The sequence below is a fragment of the Galeopterus variegatus genome, unplaced genomic scaffold, assembly GCF_000696425.1.
Source record: "Galeopterus variegatus unplaced genomic scaffold, G_variegatus-3.0.2 Scaffold16, whole genome shotgun sequence".
Classification (NCBI taxonomy): Eukaryota; Metazoa; Chordata; class Mammalia; order Dermoptera; family Cynocephalidae; genus Galeopterus; species Galeopterus variegatus.
In genome coordinates, this window is record NW_007726127.1 from 305,851 (window position 1) to 330,629 (window position 24,779).

Consider the following 24,779-nt stretch of genomic DNA (forward strand, 5'->3'; position numbering starts at 1 on the left):
AGTGATATATAAGATTTTATGCAAAGGACTATATTGGAAAGTTGATTAAATGTTAGACAACAAGTGAGGAAATGTCACACTCCTAGTGGGAAGGATAATTGGTCACGTAATTTGGAGAGTAATTCAGTAATATCTAGAAAAGTTGAAAATGTATATGCCCTATGGCCCAGCAGTTATACTTTTACATGTATTATACCTAGAGAAACATGTACATGAAGATATTTGTACAAACATATTTGCTTCTGTGTTGCTTGTAATAGTATAAAATTGAGAATGACTTGAATGTCCGTCTTTAGGATGAATATGTAGAATCCAGTATAATCATATTTTGGAATACTATATAGGACATAAAATGAATAAATCTGATATATGTACATACATATATAAATAACAAATGACTGGAAGAATACCTATGATATTCATGATTGACTATCAAGTGGTTGCCTTGGGTGGGGGATAGGGTAGGGGAGAAGACCAGGACTTGGGAGAGGAGTAAAGGAAACTACAACTTTATATATAATATTTTATTTCCTTTATATTAAAATCTAAAATACATAAGGTTTACATTTGTAAATTTCAGAAATATTGATATAACATTATGTTTGGAATGTTATCTGAACTCTTCATGTTTATAAAATTTCTATTTTATAAATATTTTATAAATCAATTGCATGGTTTAATTTTAGAATTCAACTTTATGATATTGTAAAGGATGTCCTGAAAGGAAGATAATTGTTTGAAAATTTTTTTCATTTCTAGTAAACCTCTAGGTAATGCCAGTAAGCTTGCACAGCTTGTTGAAAAAAAACTTGAAGACTACTACAAGATTGATGAAAAGAGCCTAATAAAGGTAATGCGTGAAAGGCAAATAGTGACTATGCATAAAGTCTGTCTTATTTCTTGATAAGCCAAAGAAACTTGTTCGTTCATTTTCTAGTACTGATTTGACAATCATTAACACAGATCTCCAATACTGATTTGAGAATCATTATCATAGATTGGAGTGGAAACCTTAAGAGACAGTGTTGTTTAGAGGGGAAAATATGGATTTTGAAGTCAGCACTGTGTCCAAATTCTGGCTTTGCCACTTAATTCATAGTTATATCAATTTGGGCAAATTATATAAACTCTCTGTACCTCAGTTTTCTTTTCTATAAGATGGGGATAGTAAGAGAATGTTTATTTTATAAGTTAATGAGAGGATTAAATGAGTTACTATATCTAGAGTCCTTAGAATAATACTTGCTATTGAGTAAACATTTAATAAATGTAGGACTTCCTGTTATTACTAGCTCTGTGTCCTTGAGTTATTTTTTCATTTATGAAATGGATAATATGTACCTTGCTTGGTTGGTATGAGGATTAAGTGAGTTAATAAGAAAGTAGCACATATAGAAGTTTAATAAATGGCAGCTGTTATCATCTTATGAAGATAATATAAAGTAACCAAAGAACATGAACACCCCATGTTGGAGCCTGGGAATACCAGCATTTAGGCGTGGGTTAGAGAAAGAAGAGACTGAGGAGAGCCACTCAGGCGATGCCAGAGGGCTAGGAAGCCATATTATAGTGGCTTGAGAATGAAAGGAATGAACTGTCTATAGTTCAGAAGAGGAGATGGGCCAGGAAACTACCAGTTACAGTGCTGTATTATAAGTGGAATGAGAAGAATACAGAGAGTATAATGGGAACATTCACTGGGTTTATCTTGTTCTAAACTAAAGTCTTGGAAGGCATTCTGGAGGAAGAGGCTGTTGAGCTTGAAGAATGATAGAAGAGGGAGTTTATTAGATAACAGGATTCTTTGGGTCAAGACATGCAGAAAAAGGCAAAATTCACAAACAACTTGGCTGGAATGGAGGATGTAAGCTTAGATGTTATGTTAGTTACTTTAAAAGTTATCAGTTTGTGGTTTGCAGTCTAGTGAAAGCTGTTATTCTGATTGTAGTTATGAAGATAGAAAGGCTTAGTACACATAGTAGGTAGTGAATACATGTTGAATGAAGGAAGAGACATTCAATATATTAGCCAATATCCCTTTAGTTCGTCACGATTTCAATGGAAAAAAAAACAAAATCCACAAAAAACAAACTTGTCCTTTCCATTTTTACTGTCTGGAAAGATATACATCCTTCAAATGCTTGATACCTTTACTTCATTCAAAGACTAATAAAGTATCAGCTCCTTTTTGAAGGCTTTCCTGACTCTTCAGGCCAAGTGATACTTCCTCCCACATACTGTCATAAGCCCCAAGCCCTGATATAGCACTTACATTGCACTATCTTTTTCTTATTTATATTTCTGAAGACGGCTTATATATATTGAGGGCTTACTAAGTGCCAGGCACTGTGCTAAGTATTTCATAGTGTTATTGCATGGTGTAATCTTTATAACAATCTTATAAGGCAGAGTTTCTGTGATTATATTTCATTTTACAAAGAGAATACTGACATATAAACAGGTTAAGTAATTTATCTAAGGTCATATAGCAAGAAAATGTTCAAGGCTGGACTCAATCCCAGATCTATCTGATTTTAGAGGCTTTGTTCTTAACCACTATACCATACTATCTCAAAGTCTATTTAAATGAGTGAATGGTCAATTTAAAAATACTTTTTAAACCTAACCTATGTAATTTACCTCTATCTGCTATATGTAAATAAATAGGAAATATTTGACCAATTGGTTATAGTTATCTCTTATTGCTTTGAATAATTATCCAAAGAATTTATTACTTTTTAAAATGAAATATGAAAGACACTGGTATTAACATTAAATTTTCCCAGCACTGTTATTCACCATTTAGTTGTTAGTGCTATTTGTAAATTATTGATAACAAGGTTTTCATTGTAATTTATCATCTTAGTTGGCATCAGTATAATCTTTTAAAATAGCATAATGTTTAAAACCACAGGCATTGGGAGTGAAGCAGACCTGAGTTTGAATCTCCATTCTGCCACTCACTCACTGTGTGCCTTGGTCAAGTTACTTAATTACAAACCTTTAGTGCCCTCATTGTCAAGTGGAAGTAATAATACCTGGCTCACAGGGTTACTATAAGAATTAAATGAAATAATTCCTCAAAGTTCATAGAAAAATAGAATTAAAAGATAATAATCTTTCCATGAACTTTTTGAAGCACCCTCTTACATATATTTCTTGCTTAGCAAAGTGTTTAACACAAGAACTCAAGTAGTAGCTACTATTCGTAATTTATATCAGCTTTGGTGTGTATAGAGCTGGATTCATAAGAAAATAGATTTAGTGCAAACCAAATGTTACTTTTTTAAAAGGAATTTTCAGAATATTCTATTATTAAATGTATGCTCTTAATCTAATTATGAAAACTTTTATTTAAAACATAGTCTTTTTTTTCCCTATTGAGCCACTCAGATTTTTTTTGTTTTAATATAACTTCACATTCTTAAGGCAGTTATTAGTTTTGTTGTATGTTTTTTTTGCAGTGAGAGAGAAGGGACAGAACTTAGGAAAAATCTGCCTTTGTTTTCTAAGATATTAAAAGTGTGTTCGCATAAAGAAATTGAAGTTTCTTAAGGTAATTTTATTTTGTTATTCTAGGGTAAAACTCATTCTCAGCTCTTAATAATTGATCGTGGCTTTGATCCAGTGTCCACTGTCCTACATGAACTGACCTTTCAGGCAATGGCATATGATCTACTACCAATTGAGAATGATACATACAAGCAAGTATAATTTAAAGGGCATATACAAACAATATAAAATATGAGCATTTAATGATTTATACAGGCACTAGATATCTGAAAGCCCCTGTAATCTTATTTTTTAAATTGACATAATAATTGTACATATTTATAGGGTATGGAGTGATATTTTGATACATGTATACAATGTATAATAATGTAATCAGGTTAATAAGCACATTCATCACTGCAACTATTTATCATTTCTTTGTGTTGAGAACATTCAAACTCATCTCTTCTAGCCATTTCAAAATATACAATGAATTATTGTTAATTATCGTCACCTAGCACTACTGTAGAATACTAGAACTTATTCTTCCTATCTAGCTGTAAGTTTATATCTGTTAACCAACCTCTCCCTAATCCCTCTCTCCCCTACTCTTCCCAGCCTCTGGTAAACACAATTCTATTCTCTACTTCTATGAGCTCAACTTTTTAGCTCTCACATGAGTGAAAACATGTGGTATTTATATTTCTGTGCCTGACCTATTTCATTTAACATAATGTCTTTCAGGCCTGTAACCTTTTTTATTCAGACCTTATCCTTGTCTTACTCCTGTAATCAAAATCTTTAAAAAAACATGTTGACCTTTTAAGTTAATGGGTAATTTGACTGCTTTGGAGCTTTTTTGGTGTGTTTGCTTCCTTACCTTCATGTCTATAGCAGAGCTACATTAAAACAGGTGGAATTTGAACTTTTGACTTATGTTAAGAGTAGATACCAGGTCCACTATTATATATATAAGTGGGAACTGTATTCAAAATGGTTAGGCTGTAATTATTCTGAATCACATACCCAAAAGTGTATGTGTCTTGTCAATATAATGTATTTAGAAAGATTAGAACATTAGAAAACTTAATAGGATGGCTATTGAGAATAGGCAGTTTTACCATTTTGGTACTTATTGACTTAACCTTGACACAAGTGTATTTACTTTGAAAGTAATGTCCAAGAGAAAAGCTATTTCATTTTTCATTTAGCATTTTATCCAGGAATCATTTTACTGTATCTTTGTGTATCATTTATGGGTATGAATGTTACTTGATATCATGATCTCTAAATCCAAATTAGCATTTTTAGTTAAGATTTACTGCTTGAGCACAGTAGTAAAAATGAAAGTTAGTTTTCTAAACTGTTATATTTAAATTAATTTAGTAGTTTTATTAGATTAAAAGGATACAAATACTTGTGGTAATTATGATACTTAAAATTTTTTGTTAAACCAAATATTGTAAAAAAAAAATTTTTTTTTTCTATTGTATTTTTATTTGCATTCTGGTCAAATCCTAATGTCTGAGTTTTTCTCTGTGTTATTAATGTTAGATAACAGAGAGAAATCAACGTGGTTATTTTTCTAATATAAAAATTGTTTTAAGCAGTTTATTTAGAATTTTCAGAAGTGATATTATTTACCTCTATTATGCTTTAAGGTCTCTAAACCTGCATTGCTCAAGAGAACTTAGAAAATAATACATAAACTGATGGACACTAAAGGATTTGGTTCGAGAGTATAGATATAAATCTTAGACATTTCTACCCCAGTATTAAAATGTCTCCCTAGAGTTGCTAGCAAGCAAAGCAAGATTTAATTTTTTAAGAATAAGGGAGAGACTTATTTAAAAAAAAACAAACAACAAACTAACTATACCCCCTTTTTCCTGAATGAAAAAAATCCAGAGATAAGACTTAGAGAGGAGCACAAGCTCCCTGTGGTTTGTGCTCTATCACAATTTTTGACAGAATATGAAGCAGTAAATTCTAAGTATCCAGATTCTATTTTTCATTTTGGTGACCTCTTTAAATTTACTCTTAAAATGAGATTGTTATCAATGAGTACTGTCAGACTTGCTACTCTAATCTTTGTTTACAAATCACTTAAAAGTCAAAGGTAGTATAAAAGTATAAAGTGGCATTTTAAATGACAAATGGGCTTCCATCCTTAGTGCAGCCTTGTATTTAAGTACAGCCATTCTATCTTTGGGCATCTGTAATTAAGGACACATAGGTGGGACCTGTAATTTGGGGAAAAATAGGAATTATTGTATTCATATGTCAGAAGTCTACATATGTTGTCTCAAGTCCAAAGCTAAGAAAGCTCAGTGCAGTTTTTCCTAATCTTATCTCAGGAAATTGACAGTCCCAAGGATGATTGAATCTTCTCTAGTGCCATAAATGGAAGGAGGGTATCTGCATAAAAAGAGAAAGGAGAAATTACATTTGGGAAAGCATTCAGGAAGCCCATTTTGAGTAGTTTCATGAACCCTTTTAATTGGTGCACACTTAAAATAGAACTCATTAAAGCTATCACAGTTTTTTATGGCTATATTAGTTTTTATCTCATTTCCTTTCCCATTCTTTAAAGGAGGTATGGGTTGAGAAGAATAAGAAATAGATAACATATGATGTTTGTGAATTTTGTACCAATTCTGAAACACCTTCAATATTTAATAGGCTACATTGGGGGTGACATTTCTGTTCCTAATGCATGTTTGATAATTGTGCTGTGGGTTATTAGCACATCAAAATAGTGCTTTAAGCAATTAGAACACAAATTATTAGTATATTTAGTCTTGTTCTTAAAGTTGATTGTAGGATGTTTTTTTTGCTTCATAAGATACCATTTGGCTGAGCTAAAACTCTATAATAGTGACAGCTAAACCTAACATTTGAATGTAAAAATACCTTGGTAGGCATAGCACTTTGATTTAGAATGTAAGAATAGCAATATGCCTTAGTTTCAAGCAGGTATTCATTATCCCCCTAAAATAGTGAATTCGGTATATGTATGTACTTTTCAGTTTCTTGATCTGTGTCTTAAAATTATTGTTTGTGAAAATGTTTCTTCCCTTTTCAGGGGAAAAATCCAAAAGTTTTATGCTTTTGTCTACTTGTAGATATAAAACAGATGGAAAAGAAAAGGAGGCAGTCCTTGAGGAAGAAGATGACCTCTGGGTCAGAATTCGACATCATCATATCGCAGTTGTGTTGGAGTATGTGAATCCATTTTAATTTTTATCCCATATTTTTTAGATACTAAACATATGATACTACATTTTATAACCTTAAAATGGTTTTGTAAAGAATTACACCTTAGAAATTTAAAGAATTCTCTCACAATTTGACAGGGAAATTCCCAAGCTTATGAAGGAAATTTCGTCAACAAAGAAAGCAACAGAAGGGAAGGTAAGAGTCTTACTGACATTCAGAATAATAGTGAAGGTACATTTTAAAGTTTGTTTAAACTTTTAATTTTATTTATTTAACCTTTTATTTTGGGGAAGTTCTAACATACACAGAAGTAGACAAAATGAATTTCCATGTACTTATTACCTAGTTTCAACAGCAAAATTTTGCCTGTCTTGCTTCATTAAAGTTTATTTTTAAAAGGCAGTTCAATTTCATCAATGTGCAGCTGTTGGGATTTTTATATTGATGTGTAATTTACATAAGTAAAGCACACAGATCTTAAATGTATATTGGATAACTTTTTCCTTATGTATACACCTATGGAATGACCACCTACATCAAGATATAGAACATTTCTATCATTCCAGAAGGTTCCCTCTTGCCCTTGCCCTTTCCTAGTCAATACCCACCCTGCCAGGGGTAAACTCTATTCTGATTTCCATTACCATAGATTAGTTTTGCCTGTTCTTATACTTTATATAAATGGAATCATATATTATATGCTCTTTTTTGTTTGACTTCTTTCACTCAACATTGTGTCTTTGAGAGTCACCCATGTTGCATATTTCAGTAGTTCATTCTTTTTTCATTTGTGTATAGTAGTAATGCTATTGCATTATTACTATACTGCAACTTGTTCGTCTGTTCTCCTTTTGATGGACGTTTGTGTTGTTTCTAGTTTGGGGCTATTCTGAACAAAGCTGCTATGGATATTTTTGTGTCACCTCTCCCAGGATGACGGAGACGCAAAGGATTACTCAAAGCCCATTTTTCCAGAGCAGCGAGAGGCCCAGAAAGGGTTAATCCCAGAAGCAATTCCTTCAAGAGAGAATTCCTAGAAATAATCCCAAATCAGGTTTTCTCTGTTTTTATTGTCCAGGCAGGAAAGTTACAGAAAAGGAACACAGGTGGTTACAAAAAGAACAATGAGATAATCGTCAAGGCAACACTTAGCTCCCCAAGAAACTCAAAGAAACAGCTGAAGACAGATGAGGAACATCTCCCAACCATCAACCTTGAAGCCTTTAGTTCACATACTTTCCCATCATTAGGTTTAGCTGCACCAAGGACAACTGCCCTTAGAGCAAGCATTTTTGCTGTGTTACAATTTTTTTTTATCTACAACAGAGACTTTAGTCCTGGGAAAGTTTTCTGTTTTTCCCAAGCTTAGCATTTCTATGTGCAATACTAAAAAGTTAGGCTATACCTCAAACTACAGGGCTTTGGCCCTGCTAAAACTAAGGGCTGTTGCCCTACTAAGCTACAACCTGTGCTAAGGGCTTTGGGCCTTCTAAAATCTAAGGACTGTGGTCCTACTAAGCTATAAGTTAGGCCCCGTGAAAATACATGTGCTTATTAATGTTAGTACCCTCCACATTTTTGTACTTGTCTTTTACTGGACATACATACTCTTTCTCTTGGGTATATTAAGAGTAGCATTGCTGGGTTATAGAGTAGGGTTATGTTTAACGTTAGTAGGTATTGCCAAAGGTTTTGCAAAGTGTGTGAGTGATCTTATTTTTCCTGTCAGCAATATAGAAGTGTTCCAGTTGTTCCATATTCTCACCCACACTTGATATTTTCAGTTTTATTTTTGATCAACATTTTTATTTTGTGAGGTGGTATCTTATTGTTTTAATATTCATTTCTCTAATGTTTCATTCCCTAAATGCTCATTGGACATTTGAATATCCTATTTGGTGAAGTGCCTATTCAAGTCTTTTGCCCATTTTTAATTGAGTTGTTTGTTTTTCTTACTCGTTTGTAAAAGTTATTTTCTGGATATGAGTCTTGTACATGTAATTATGTATGTATGTATCTTGATGAACGGAAGTTCTTAATTTTTTTTATTTTTTTATTTTTTTTTCCTTTTTGTCTTTTTTCGTGACCGGCAACGGATCGCAACCCTCAGTGTCGCGCCCGCACCGGACCGGGACCGGCAACAGGATCGCAACCCACGGTGTTGCTCCCACACCTCGCTCAGCCAGTGAGCAGCCGGTCTGTATGTGGGATCTGAACCCTTGGCGGGAGCGCCGCCGCGCTTCCCAAGCGGCGCACTGTGGCAGTGCGCCACCGGGCCGGCCCGGAAGTTCTTAATTTTAACGAAATCCAATTTATCGATTTTTTTCATAGGCTTTTGTGTCCTGTATATATAAGAAGTCTATGCTTACCCCAGGGTCATTAATATATTCTTCTGTGTTTTCCTCTAGAAGGTTAATTATTTTAGCTTTTACATTTCGGTCTTATGATTCATTCAAATTAATTTTGATGTATGAGGTAAGAGTCTAGGTTCATTTTATTTTCATATAAACATCTAATTACTCAAGCACGATTTATTGAAAAAAAATCCTTTTACCATTGAGTTGCAGTAATGCATTTGTTGTAAGTCAAATGACCATAAAGGTATTGGTTTTTCTGGACTCCATGTTCTGTTTCTTGGTCAATTTGTCTATCCTAGTGCCAATGCCACTCTTTCTTAAGTAACATACCTTTGTATTAGTTTTGAAATTTGGTAGTATAAGTCTTCCAACTTTGTTCTTCAAGATCGTCTTGGCTTTTTCATGACCTTTGCCCTTTTATATAAATTTTAAATTCTACTCGCTAGTTTCCACAAAACATTTAACTGAAATGTTGAGTGGTATTACATGAATCTGTACACCAACTTGGGAAGAACTGACAAAAAAATACTGACTCTTCTTATTCATGAACATGGAATATAGCTTCATTTATGTAGAACTTCTTAATTTTGCTAAGCAGTGTTTTATAATTTTTAGCCTATAGGTAGTGCACATCTTTGGTTATTCCTAGGTATTTGATTTTTTTTTTTGGTGGTGGTGGTTTTGTAGATAATATTATTTTTTAAATTTTACTTTGTTGTTAGTATATAAAATGTAAATGATTTTTGTATATTGACCTGGGATTCACTGACCTTGCTAAATTTATTTTTTAATTCTAATACAGTAGTTCCCCTTCTCCACAATTTTGCTTTCTACAGATTCAGCTACCCAGAGTCAACTGTGGTTCGAAAATATTAAGATATTTTGAGAGAGAGAGAGAGACCACATTCACATCACTTTTATTATTATTCTATTTTATTACTATTGCTAATCTCTTACCGTACCTAATTTATGAATTAAACTTTGTCATAGGTATGTATGTACAGAAAAAGACAACACATATATAAAGGGTTTGGTACTACCTGCAGTTTTCAGCATCCACTGGGGGTCTTAGAATGTATCACCTCAGATAAGGAGGGACTACTGTACCTTTTTATAGATTGGATTTTTAATATACACAATAATATCATTTGTGAATAAATAAATTTTAGCCTCTCCCTTTTCAGATTAATCTTTATACATTTTAAAGTATTTTTCTTAGTAGTGAATACCTCCTGGCTAATACCTCCAATATAGTGTGGGATAGAACTGGTGATAGCAGATATTCTTGTCTCATTCCCAACCTTAGTGGGAACATGTTCAATATTTTATTATTGAATATCATGTTAGTTTTAGGTTATCTTAGATATATTCTGTATCAGATTAAGAAAGTTCCCCACTATTCTTAGTTTGTCAACAAGTTTTTTTATGTTTTTGTTTTTGGGGTTTTTTTTGTCTTTTTCGTGATGGGTAAGGGGATCGCAACCCTTGGTGTGGTGTTGCCCACACCGCGCTCAGCCAGTGAGCTCACCGGCCATTCCTATATAGGATCCGAACCCGCGGCAGGAGTGTTGCTGCACTCCCAGCGCCGCTGCACTCCCAGCGCCGCTGCACTCCCAGCGCCGCACTCTCCTGAGTGCGCCACGGGGTCGGCCCTTTATGTTTTTGTTTTAATTGGGAAAGATTCTTAGGTTCTATCAAATGCTTTTTCCATTTCCTATTTTTCTCCCTTTTTTTTTTTTAATAAGAAAACAAAATTTATTGCTTACAGTTTCAGAGGCTAGGAAATCCAAAGTCCAGGGAGCACATCTGGTGAGGGTCTTGCAGGGTATCACATTGTGAAATGGCAGAGCAGAGAGAGTAAGAGAGAGAGCTTTTCTTTTATTCTGCTAATGTGATGAACTACATTTATTGATTTTCTAACATTAAACCGTGCATTTCTAGAATAAACTGTGCTTGGTCATGCTGCTTTGCTGGACTCTATTTGCTAATATTTTGCTTAGGATGTTTGCTTCCATGCTTATGAGAAATACTTCCCCGTAGTTTTTGGCTTTTTTATTCAGTCTGAATTTTTTAGTGTATGTTAGACATTGTGGATGATAGTTTGCAGAAGCTCTAGATGATGCTCTCTCTACAGAGAGTATTGATTTTTGTTCTGGCATGCAGTTAAATTGCTGAGGAATAACCTCGATTCTATTGAGACTTTGTGTTGGGCAATGTTATGGTGAGTGTATTTCACTTTCACACTTAGTCTTAAGGCATAATCCTAAGAGTAAAATGTCTGGAGTGTTCACTTAGATCACTTTACTTTGTCTGGATCAAACCTCTTTAAAATCTCTGTCCAGCATTTAGCCACCCACTAGTTATTCTCTACTAGGCCTTTGAGAGTTATGCACTGTACAGATGTATCTTAGGGGTCAAAGGGCAACCCCTGTACCCATTTTTGGGTTTTCTGGCTAGCTTCTTTCTCTCTATTACCCTGCTCCCCAAACCCTACCTCAGCAGCCCCAAACTTTGGTCTCTTTTTCCTTCACCCAGAGAGATAATGGCTATCTACTTGAACTTCACTTCCTTTCAGTGTGGTTCAGAAAACATCCCCAGTGGGGCCGGCCCATGGCTCACTCAGGAGAGTGTGGTGCTGATAACACCAAGGCCACGGGTTTGGATCCCATATAGGGATGGCCGGTTAGCTCACTGGTTGAGCATGGTGCTGACAACACCAAGTCAAGGGTGAAGATCCCCTTACCGGTCATCTTTTAAAAAAAAAAAAGAAAAAGAAAACATCCCTATGGAAAAGGCAGGGTGAATGCAAGGATCATCTTCTGTGCTTTCCTTTACTCAGGTGTCTCAGCTCTGAGCTGGTTTTCATCCATTGCCTGAAAGCTATTGTTTTATTTATTTGTCCAATTTTATTTTTGTTTGTGGAGGGAGAATAATTTTTATATCAGCTACTTTATCATGACAAACTGGAAGTCTCCTGAATTTTTCTTTGAAAAAAATTGCCAAATATTTAGTAAATTAGTTAGATTTGGTAATATTTAAAACTCCAAGATTTAAAAGTTGTAATATAACTGAATCATAGGTTTACCTAAAAAAAGTATGACTTTTCCTAGACATCGCTCAGCGCTCTTACCCAGCTGATGAAAAAGATGCCTCATTTCCGTAAACAGATTACTAAGGTAAGCAGTATTGTATGTGAAATGCCATATTTTTAGTTTATTGGTCTATCCAGTCCTGTAGTTAGGTTTAGCAGTGGGTTCCATGGAATACTTTGTGTAAGTTGTCCTCTAAAACCTTATTCTAGGTCTGAGAAATATCCCAAATATCGAAGCTTCCTGATAACTTTTGTACGTACATATCTAGATTGATCCAAATCCAGCTTTAACTTTTTTATATCCTTGTCTTGAACAGCCAGACAGAATAACCTTAGTATTTATTAACCTCATAAGAAAATCCAACACTAGATCAGTGGTTGTTATTCTACATGTTTAATAGTTAAATATTAGCAGATTTAAGAGCATTTAAGCTGTGTGGTCAGGTAAACTGTTTGCTGTTCCAGTCCTTATGAATCATTATCATAATAATCTTTATTCATTTTTATCAGTCAAGAAACAGTAATACAAATTGAAACTTTTTCTGTTGGACTTCAAGGACTTCACTAATTTTTTCTCATCTTATTGTCCATTACTCTCAAACTTAACACAAGTTCAGCACTTCCATTCTATTTTTGTTGTCTGTTGATTGTCCCCTGTAGGTCACACTAATCCTCACTTTTCTTGAGCTGTTTCCCTTGCTTGCATGTTACTTACTTTCACCTAAGCCCATACTTTCCTTCAGGCCTATCTCAAAAGTTTGATATTACGAGTTGCACAAAAATCAATTAAAATGCTTTAAATGATTGATTTCTTCTGTTTTTCAGCAAGTTGTCCATCTTAACTTAGCAGAAGATTGTATGAATAAGTTCAAGCTTAATATAGAAAAGCTCTGCAAAACTGAACAGGTATGTGCAGAGTCAGAAATGCTTATATTCATAATAGATTTCTAGAATATACTCTGTAAGTTAAAACCTAACTTTTTGCTCGATACAGTGGTTGATTTTCAAAGAATCACAGACTGTCCCTCAGAAGGGGACCCACCTAGGCAGTGTTTATACATTATTCCCCACCAACTTAACAAGTAGCTAAACAGCATCTTAATAAGCTGTCCCTCCTAATCTATGATTATGCATTTTTGGTTGAATGGGATGACTTAAAGTTTTTGGAGCATTATTTCAGGGTTGCATTGTTGGGAGGACTTTCTCAGTGAGTGCAGCATTTAATGTAGCATCCTGCAGAGCACTGCCCAGGCACATTTTAGTTGTTTTAGAAGGCTTTGTGCGTAATGCCTCAATTGTTTAAATTATTGTTCTCTAAAAGAAATAGAATGCAAACTGCATGTAATTTTAAATATTCAAATGGCCACATTACAAAGGTAAAAAGAAAAAAGTGCGACTAATTTTAATAATATATTTGACTTAACCTGATACATCAAAATATTATTTTGGCATGTAATCAATATGAAAAATTATTAGAGATGTTTTATATTCCTTTTTTCACACCAAGTCTTCAAAATCTGGCATTTTGGACCTATAGCACATCTTAATTCAGACTGACATTTCAATAGCACTCGAGGACTTATGCTAATGGCTACCATATTGGATAGCATAGATATAGATTAATGATTTTCTTCTCTGATTTATTTTTCCACATATTACATTTTGTACAGTCAACAGTTTACAAGTGAAATGTCATCATTAAAACGTTCCATTAAAATTTGAGATGATTTAATAATGGACATTTTTAACTAAAAGATTAATTTGGGTTATAGACCACTCACTATATTTTATTTTCATTAAGGACCTAGCACTTGGAACTGATGCAGAAGGACAGAAGGTGAAAGATTCTATGCGAGTACTCCTTCCAGTTCTACTCAGCAAAGAGCTTGATAATTATGATAAAATAAGAGCAATCCTACTTTATATTTTCAGTGTTAATGGTAATGAAAATTTTGCTTCTTTTCATGAATGCATTAAAATACCCAGATCTAAAATAACTTAAAAAAATTTTTTTAATTGTACATATTTATGGGGTATGGTGGGTTGTTTCAATATATGTGTATATTGTATAATGATCCACTCAGGGTAGATAGCATATTCATCACTTAAATATTTATTGTCTATGTGTGGTGATTATATTCAAGATCCTCTTTTCTAGCTATTTACAAATATACAGTACAACGTTATTAGCTATAGTCACCCTAGAACTCCAGAACTTACTTTTCTATCTACTATATAATTTTGTACCCATTGATCACCCTCGTCCCCTCCCCCTATCCCTCCTTCCCTTCTCAGCCTCTGGTAACCACTATAAAATCACTTTATAATCAATAGTAAACTACTTATTAAAAAGAATCTTTGAAAACTCAAAAGTAAGGCCGGCCCATGGCTCACTCGGTAGAGTGCGGTGCTGATAACACCAAGGCCACGGGTTCGGATCCTATATAGGGATGCCCGGTTTGCTCACTGGCTGAGCGTGGTGCTGACAACACCAAGCCAAGGGTTGAGATCCCCTTACCAGTCATCTTTAAAAAAAAAAAGAAAACTCAAAAGTAAGGCCGGCCCATGGCTCACTCGGTAGAGTGCGGTGCTGATAACACCAAGGCCACGGGTTCGGATCCTATATAGGGATGCCCGGTTTTCTCACTGGCTGAGCGTGGTGCTGACAACACCAAGCCAAGGGTTGAGATCCCCTTACCAGTCATCTTTAAAAAAAAAAAGAAAACTCAAAAGTAGTAGCTGAAGTTGGTTAAGATAAATAAAAGGAAAAATATGAAATTGAGAGACTGACTGAAGGGAATATAATTTGACTGTTTACTTTTTACTTAAAAGGATTTATTCTTGGGTACTACCTAAAACCTGGAAATGATTGCAATAGCAGTTATTCAGTTATGCATTCATATTTTTACTTATCTAAGGAACTACGGAGGAGAATTTGGATAGGCTGATCCAGAATGTAAAGATAGAAAATGAGAGTGACATGATTCGCAACTGGAGTTACCTTGGTGTTCCCATTGTTCCCCAAGTAAGACACTTGACAATGTATACATACTCATATGTATGCATGTGTGTTTGTTTGCACTATGTTATTTTATGTGGGAATCCATGAGGACGGTCATCTTAACTTCACTCTATAGTCAACTTCACTTTATTATAAATTTTAGCATTAAAGCACAAAATATTCTTTAGTAAAGTTATGTGACTCCATCTATTTAGATTTTTCTTTTTTCTTTTTTTTGCAGCTAGCCAGTACAGGGATCTGAATCCTTGACCATGTTATAACGAGATTTTTTAAGTTGGCATTTCCACTCTTCATTTTAAGTTAAATTCAATATAGTATTTGCTGGTAAATTAAATACTTGTTTGGAAGCATAATGACACTGTTATATTGCTGAATAAAATTACTGGGTTTTAATCTTTTTTTTCTAATTATTAGTCTCAACAAGGCAAACCATTAAGAAAGGATCGGTCTGCAGAAGAAACTTTTCAACTCTCTCGATGGACACCTTTTATCAAAGATATTATGGAGGTAAAAATGGATAAATGTTTTCGTATAGCTGAGTGCCCTCTATAGAGTATTCTTTACTCTTCGTATGTTTGTCAGTCTGAGCATATTTATTGGGCAGGAATTTTCGGCAGTGCTTTGGAGGTTTCACAAAAGAAGATTTTATCTGGGGTCAGGGGAGAAGAGGAAACTCTTGAAGATTCTTTTCTTGAAGACCTCAGGCAAACTCATACCACTGACTGCCTCAAAACAAATAAATAAAAATGAGCACACATATGCTTTATGAAAAATACTGCTGTTTTTAAATAATATATTTATGTTATGTTTATTATTTATGTTAATAAATATTTATGCTATGTGTAGCATCAATAATTAATTTGAGTGAAATTGTAACAAAATATTTTTATATGTACCACTATTAAAAAGTGTTAGATGTGAATGTTCTTGGAAATGTATTTGTGATTAAAATGTAAAACTTGCTGTAGTTTGCTGTTAGATCAAACAGATGAATAATGCCTTAAGTACCGTTTACTTTTAGAAAACAGTATTCAATTATAGGAAATTATAAAATTAGCTAATTAAAAAATTGCATTATGAGCTCAATAAAATCATGACACTGATTAGTCAGTCATAATCAAATAGTTCATTTATTCCAGTTTTCCTCTGACTTAAACCTCAATTTCTTCTCTCATTTGGGAGCTAATTTGGTAGAGTGTAATACTATGATTTATCTATTTTGCTTAGCTAATTTTATGTCATTCACACATGCTTAAACATACTTGAAAAGTCTAAAGAACTTAGACTTTGTTTTCTGCAACAAAGTTTTTTCCCTTTCTAACAATGATTATGTAGAACTAAGTAGTTTCTCTGGCTAGTATTTTTAAAATAAGAATTGACTTTCTCAAACCCTTTAACAAGGATTTGCTTGTTAAGTTCAGAAAATCCACATTTGGCAATCTTAGACCTTTAGGGTTTCTCCTGAAATTTGGTTTCCTCCCTCCTTGAAGTTTTATTGACATGTTCTTGGACTACTGAGTAATTGGTGCCCACTCATTAATACCACTTGTACTACCATGCTGTAAAGCAGTGGTCTGCAAACTTTTTGATCATGCACAATTAACCATAAAAAATGTGAGCATGAACCTACTTATTTATAAATTATGCATTGCCATACTAATAAAACATACACAATCTATGTACATAGTATATCCATACACATAAGTGTATCATAAAATGTAGCACTGAAAAAAGGGAGAATTTTAAAAAATAAAATGAAAAGGAAATCTTACCACATCCATTGGATTATCTTGAGTAACCCTAGGTCAGGAGTGCACATCCTATTTTAGAGCCACTGCTATGAAGGGCAAAGCCTTAGAGGTATGTCAGGACTAGGATGGTGTTTAGAAACCCCTAGCACTCTAAAGCTACAAGTCCTGATAAGGTGCCTGGAATCCTCATATCCTCCAAATCAACAAAGGCAGGCATGCAATAAATATTGGTTTAATAAGTAAGTAAATTATTTCAATAATTTTTGAAGCAAGTAAGATTTGTGAGTTTCAAAGAAAGGACTAGTCTTATTATGTTAAATACTTACGTATCCTTAATGCTTCTTAACTGTTAGTACAAGTTTTGACTTTTATGCGAAATGAATTTTTAACAGTCTTAGAATTTACAACATTTTCTTGATGGTGTTAACTCTTTTCTTCTCTAGGATGCCATTGATAATAGATTAGATTCAAAAGAATGGCCTTATTGTTCCCAGTGTCCCGCAGTATGGAATGGCTCAGGAGCTGTAAGGTAAAACCTATAAGTGAAAGTCAGTGAAATTTTCAGTATGATACTGCACACTAATGATTGAAAATGGTACACAGATACTCATATTTGGCAGCTCTCTTTGAAACATATAGTCATGTAAGAGGGAGGTTTTTTTTTTAACTATAATTTGTTTTAAATTCATGTAAGCAATACAAAAACATACTACATTGAATTCTCATGAATGAAGTGATATGTAGGTGTCGCATTAGGTATAAGTAATCTAGAGAGGATTTAAAGTATGCAGAAGAATGTGCATAGGCCATATGCAAATACTATGCCATTTTTATAAGAGACTAGAGCATATGCAATATTGGTATCCTGGGGTGGGTGGGTCCTGGAATCAATCCCCTATGGAGACCAAGAGATGACTGTATATAATTAAGTCCACTGATAAGCCCATGTAATTAAGCCCATTAATAAGAAACCAGACCCTCCTTTTGCATTTCCTATCAATAATTATCCCCTAAGCAGTCAGTTGACTCTTATCTGTATGATTCTTTTAATAACACTAGGAGGCCAGTATTATATTAGGAAGAAAAGATTCAGTTTTCTTGGCAGTCTTTGTTTTTAAATTTATTTGTGCATATTTGTGAGATACAGTGTGTTGTTTCAATACATACATATGCTATACATTGATTCACTTAGAGTAGATAGCATAGCTTTGTACCCATTAGTCTTTTTTTTTTTTTTGAAGCCCTTGTCTATGTGCTGAATGATTTAAGATGGAGGTGGAGAGGAACCGATAAAGGGTTAGACGATAAAAAAAAATAACCATTTCATAACTCAAAAAAATAAATAAAAATAAGAAGATATTTGCCCTTATTTTTACCAGTGCTCCTAGGTGCTATTTAGAGGAATGTTTTAAGGATCTAGGGATTTAATCATTATTTTTGTCTCTCTCAGAGTGTAAGACACAGCACAGAGTCTTACCCAAGTATGTGAAACAAATATAATCCCATTGTCCTAAAATTGCTATTCAGAATTTTAAAAATTGTTAGAATCACATAATTGTTTTGAGCAGTATTATCTCCTTTTGCTTTCTTACTCTATTTCTCTCTTTTGAAAAAGTTTTTAAGTGAAAGTTGAATTTTTAGTATGTCCTTGCCTTTTTTTTTGTATGAGAACAAGAATGTATCTTGTTTCTGATTCATCTTTCAAAACCAACTACTAATTCTCTTGACTTTTTTCTGCTGTTTACTAATCCCATCGTTCTTTAAGGTGGTAGATGGGAATAATCATGCCAAAGGCTGGACTAAGAACATTATTAAAAGTTAACTATGGGAAACCTATATTGCAGGGACTTAGAGGTCATCTAGAACAGTGGCTTCCAAAGTGCGTAACAAAATGATCTATTTGGTACTTATTTTTACGTAAAAAAGGAGAAATTTAGCTTTACTAATATACACTAACACACACATATAATTTATAAATTAATATATATTTAGTTATAAATGTACATAAATGTTTCTTTCTTTTTTTTTTTTTTTTCCTTTTTTTTTTTGTCTTTTTTTGTGTCCGGCAACGGATCACAACCCTCAGTGTCGCACCCGTACCGGACTGGGACCGGCAACGGGATCGTAACCCTCAGTGCTGCACCCGCACCTCGCTCAGCCAGTGAGCGGGAACCGGTCTGTATGTGGGATCCGAACCCTCGGCGGGAGCGCCACCGCACTCCCAAGCGGCGCACTGTAGCAGTGCGCCACCGGGCCGGCCCCATAAATGTTTCTTTTGAAATATCTACTTTTCAAATAAAAGCTCAAAATTTTTACCAAAAAAGTGAACAAAAAAAGTAATTACTGTTATCCAGAGCAGTGCTGTCCAATAGAACTTTCTGCACTGTCTAGTATGATAGCCACTAGTCACAATAGCTATTTGGATACTTGATATGTGTCAAGTGTGAGTGAGGAACTGAATTTTTTATTTCATTTAATTTTAATTAATTTACATGTAAATAGCCTTATGTGGCTAGTGGCTACTGTATTGGACAGTGCAGATCTAGAGCATTCTGAGGGAGGAAATAGTAAAAGTAATGGTTAATATTTATGGGGTGCTTACCCAGTACCAGATCCCACACTTAACACATTCTGTACATTATATCATTTAATCCTGTAACAACCTTTGAAGTTTAGAGAGAAGTTAAATAACTTGCTGAAAGTTATACTGAATCAAAAAGAAAAAGAATAAGGATTGAAACCCAGGTCTAATTCCCAACCTCCTACCACCATACTTTCCTGAATTCCAGCAAGGGACATCCCAGTACCACATCAGCTATAAATCAGTACCTGCCTTCTTCCCCTTCAAGTTTTCAAAACCTTATTATTTCAGTGCCAATCCCTTAATTTTTTTTAATTTCGAGAAATCAGACTTTTCAGGTATATTATTCATATGAAACAAATAAGGGAGGAGGGTGTTAGCTCTACTTTATAGGTAAAAATGCTGAGCCAGATTATGAGTGATTTGTTAAAATTGAAACTTGAAGTGGAGCTGTTCTGCCTAATTCTTGGTGCATTAGTCATACGGTAGTTAAGTCATTTCCTTAAAATCAATGTAATTACCACCAAATTTGAGTTTGGTTGAGTTAGGCTTTTTTAAAAATCTACAAGTAGTATGGCTTTGGAAATGTTTCAATGTTTGCTCTTTTTAACTTTTTAGTGCTCGTCAGAAACCCAGAGCTAATTATTTAGAAGACCGAAAAAATGGGTCAAAGCTGATTATTTTTGTAATTGGAGGAATTACATACTCTGAAATGCGTTGTGCTTATGAAGTTTCTCAGGCACATAAATCCTGTGAAGTTGTTATTGGTAAGACTTTTTCTCTTTTCTATTTTTTTAATACAAACTCTAAATGCAAAAATATACCTGTGAAACTTCATCTTATGTTACACATGTAAGACTAAATTGTCAAATGCAAAAAAAATTTTTTTTTTTTCCTTTTTGTCTTTTTTACTGACCGGTAACGGGATCGCAACCCTCAGTGTCGAGCCCGCACTGGGGACCCGCAACAGGATCACAACCCTCGCTGTTGTGCCCGCACCACACTCAGCCAGTGAGCGGGAACCAGTCTCCACATGGGATCCGAACCCTCGGCGGGAGTGCCGCCGCACTCCCAAGCGGCGCACTCTCCAGTGCGCCACTGGGCCAGCCCCCCCCAAAATTTTTTTAACCAAAAGATGTTTTATCTGACATGCTGGAGTTTTTTCCTGATTGACCTTTTTTGATAATATATTCTGACTTTGAAGAAATGAGCTTATTACTTTAAAATATTATGTTCTATGATTTTGTTTGCTCTCTCATCATTAAATAATTTTTGACACATAAATACATTTCTACTTTAGAAAAGTTTTGAATTGTTTTGTGGATATGGATCTGACTTCGATAAGGCCCGTGTAAAATTGAGTGTCAAGAATTACAGTCAAATCCACTGATAGGTTAAACTCTCCCGACCCATGGAGGTGCAGGATCTGTATATCATACCTCAATTTGCAACACTGCTTAGGAGTTCTCTGTTATTGAATGACAACTGTAGCAGTTCCATTAGGAGGCTAGAGTAATCCCCAATTTTTCTCTTTATTATACCAATATACAGCACAAAGGAGACAAAGCACTAGGAAATGGGCAGTGTTTCTGAATGGTTACTGAGCATGCTCAATGATGAGGAAGGATTGAAATGTAGTACAGGCAGATGTTAGGAAGAAGTCCTACAGAAATTTTGTTAAATTATCCCATGCTACTGCACTTTGCATATTTGAAGGACAAGAAAAAATATTAAGCCAATGAAAATCAATTTAACTGCTGGCCTCTGAAAAATTATTTTTTCTCCTATCAGGTTCTACGCATATTTTAACACCCAAAAAGCTGTTGGATGATATAAAGATGCTGAATAGACCCAAGGATGAAGTCTCCTTTATTAAGGATGAATAGCTTTTTTTTTTTTCCTTTTTCAGTTTAGAGATTTTTATTAATATGTTCAACTAAAATAGAACAAGAAAATGTTGCTATTATATAATTTAAACAGTGTAAATATTTTATCTTGAATAATGGCTTCTCAAATACATTTGTTAAGGAACTGTTTATGATGTATTATTGGATTTACCATTTTAATAATTTAAATATTGTTGCTGCTTTGTAGATGGTGAGAAGAAATGTTAAAATGCTTTCTACAAGGAAACTTTTTTCACCTTTGGAGCACAGTATTTTAGAGTTGTGGGTAATTTTTCACAGATACCTATGTACATACTAATTGTCATTAGATACTTATCTAAATGTGTCATGCTAAAATATAGTTTTGGGGAAAGAATGATTTAAATGAAGATGTTGTAGAAATAAAAACTGTAAATGTGTATGTATGATAGAATTATTTCCTATAAAGGCAGTTTTTCTTTCAGTTGAAGTTCACAATTTCTTTAATATGTAAAATAATTCAATTATTAATAGCAATAGAGTGATTTCACAGTGTATACTATCTTGCTAGATGCTTCTAAAGGAGACAATTTTATATAATTTTGAAATCATGTGTGTTTAAATTAGCAAATCAAAAATAATCTTGAACATTCTAAGAGAAAATAAATAGTTACAAAAGTTATCTTTGTTTTTTCTGGGGGGGAGGGGAGTTGGGAAGTTTAAAAGTTCTAAATTAGAGTTACAAAGAAGAAAAAGAATTTACTATGACATTCCCATTGAGATAACCCTTAGTGACTTTTTCAAAAATAATGTAATATCTATACAAGGTTAGATAATATATGTCTGTAGATGTGTTTGTGTTACACAAAGGAAACATTTTCATTTCAAATCTCTCCTTTTACTTGTCCTCATAGTGTTCTGTCATATGGTGGACCATAATTTCATATATCACTTGTGTTCAGAGTTTTGCTCTTATAAATAATCCTGTATTGTTTGGGTATATACATTTGCAAACTTACACAGATATTTCTGTAATGTAAATTCCTAGCAGTGACATAACTGGTCAAAGGATTCGTGTATATAAAATGTTGGTAGGTATCACAGTTTTTAATTTTTATGTAGATAAACTCATCACTTTTCCTTTTTGGCTTCTGAATTTCATGCTGTACTTAGAAATACCTTCCATACCCCAAGATGATAAATTCACCCATGTTTTCTTCTAGAATATTTTGATAGATTCATTCTATTCTTTACAGGTAACTCATCCATCTGGAATTGACTTTAGTGTAAGAATGTATGCTAGTTATTGTCTCTTAGCACTTGGCATTATGTCCCATGTCTGCCCACCCCATACCAGAGGGGATGAAAAGCTAAAAAGTTCTGAATAGTTTAGAGTCTGTCAATGAGATCCACTTGGTCTAGATTTGAAAAGTAGGAGGCAGAGGCCATCTACTATGACTATGTTAATGGACAAAAGCTCCTGTGGATGGGAGTTCTTTGTAGCAGCCAGACTCCACGTTCCAGTGTTGACAAGACCTGTTTCATGAGTATGAGGTAACACTGTGGCACCCACAGCACCAGCTTCCTTTTCCCTGCATCACAGATGGTGATGACCTTCAGTCTCCAGTTTCTGCTCCTACAGCTTTTTCAATGACTTTGTTAGGACTTGATTCTCTGTATTAAATCTCTTTCTGTTTGAAATGTCTAGAGGAGTTTGTTTGCCACACAGAACCCTGATTGATACAGTATTTAACAGTGATCCAGCTTTTAAAAGTGATCCCCTTTCTAAACAGCCAGGTATTGGGCCGACCCCATGGCTCACTCGGCTGAGTGCAGCGCTGGGAGCGCCGAGGCCGTGGGTTCGGATCCTATACAAGGATGGCCGGTGCACTCACTGGTTGAGCGCGGTGCGGTTGACACCTCCCCAAGGGTTGTGATCCCCTTACCGGCCACAAAAAAATAAAATAAAATAAACAGCCAGATATTGTACACCATTTTATAGGGTAATCCCTTGTACCCCATTTTACTGGGTAACTCCTCTTTCCCCAACTAATCTGAAATACCACCTTTATTGTAGACTGTATTTCCATTTGTATTTTGGTCTGTTTCAGGATTCTTTTATTGACCTATAGTTTGTATTTCTTTTTCCCTATATATTTCAATTCATGGTATGTTTTAATATGTAGTGGGAGTGATCCCTACTGAACCCACACCTAAGTTACTATTTTTTTTCAGAAACTTCCTGGCTATTAGATTTTTCTTTTTTTGTGTGGCTGGCCAGTATGGGGATCTGAACCCTTGACCTTGGTGTTTTAACACCACACACTAACCAACTGAGCTAATTGGCCAACTCTGGCTGCTAGGTTTTTCTAAAGGAACTTCAGTATCATTTTGTTGAGTTCCCAAAAAAGTTATTTTGATATTTTCATTGGGTTTGCGTTAAATTTCTAGGTTAATTTAGGGAAAATTGACATTTTATAATCTTGAAACTTGATATTCAGGAATGTGGCATATTTTTTCATTTATATAAATCCTTATAACTTTAAGAACATTCATTTTCTTTATATATGTGCTGCATATTGTCAAAATATCTTATTTTTTGTGGTTCCATTGTGGATTGGATCTCTTATTTTCAAACAGACTTTTTTATATATAGAAAATTATTTTTGATATATTAATTTCATAACTTGCTACTTTACTAAGTAGTGATAATAAAATAATAATATGCAAATGCTTGCTTAGTGCTTTCTATGTGCCAGGTACTGTTTTTACGTGCTTATATTAACTCATTAATCTTCTCATTTAATCTTGTGAGGATAGGTACTATTATCTCCATTTTAAAGCTGAGGAAACTGAGGCACAAAGAGACTTATATAACTTGACGTGGATACATGTGTGGAGAGGAAAGGCTCGGGATTAATAAGCAGCCCTCTTCTTCACATACTGAGCATGAGAATAGTACATGTCCAGTGAGAGGATTAATTTTTGGTGTCTTGGGGATGGGATAGTGATACTTGGCATACAAAACAGGTTATCAAGTTGCGATTTAATTTAGTTGTATGATGAAGCTGCCTCTTACAACTGTCAAAAAACAGAATTTCAACAAGTTGAGTTTAATGATCTAATTGGCTTTTTTATTAGTGCTTCATGAACTGGGCAGCATCCCATTTATGAAAAAGGCACTCCCCAAACTAATCAGGGGAGATAGGCTTTATAGGCAGAAAATAGCTGAAGAAAGCAGAAACAAGGACAAAAAGCAGATTGTTTCAAAGTTACTCTCCTTGTATGGGTTAAAGCAGAGAGGACTTCCTTGCTATGCCGGCTCTGGTTGACTGGACCCCTTCTTCTTTTTTTTTTTTTTTTCCTTTTTGTCTTTTTTCGTGACCGGCAACGGATCGCAA

The 24,779-nt window shown here is 34.3% G+C and overlaps 1 protein-coding gene across 1 annotated transcript in view; it reads left to right on the top strand.

Annotated features, from left to right (window-relative positions):
* Positions 1-22,060, top strand: part of STXBP3 (syntaxin binding protein 3) — a 70,164-nt gene extending 48,104 nt beyond the window's left edge. Inside the window, exons 11-22 of the mRNA XM_008566774.1 lie at positions 760-850; positions 3,580-3,704; positions 6,618-6,713; positions 6,849-6,906; positions 12,179-12,244; positions 12,985-13,065; positions 13,961-14,099; positions 15,078-15,184; positions 15,596-15,688; positions 17,376-17,461; positions 20,132-20,280; positions 21,305-22,060. Coding sequence (XP_008564996.1) covers positions 760-850; positions 3,580-3,704; positions 6,618-6,713; positions 6,849-6,906; positions 12,179-12,244; positions 12,985-13,065; positions 13,961-14,099; positions 15,078-15,184; positions 15,596-15,688; positions 17,376-17,461; positions 20,132-20,280; positions 21,305-21,399 — 1,186 coding nt within the window. The 3' untranslated portion in view covers positions 21,400-22,060. The remainder of the gene's footprint in view (positions 1-759; positions 851-3,579; positions 3,705-6,617; positions 6,714-6,848; positions 6,907-12,178; positions 12,245-12,984; positions 13,066-13,960; positions 14,100-15,077; positions 15,185-15,595; positions 15,689-17,375; positions 17,462-20,131; positions 20,281-21,304) is intronic.
* Positions 22,061-24,779: the final 2,719 nt, after the last annotated feature.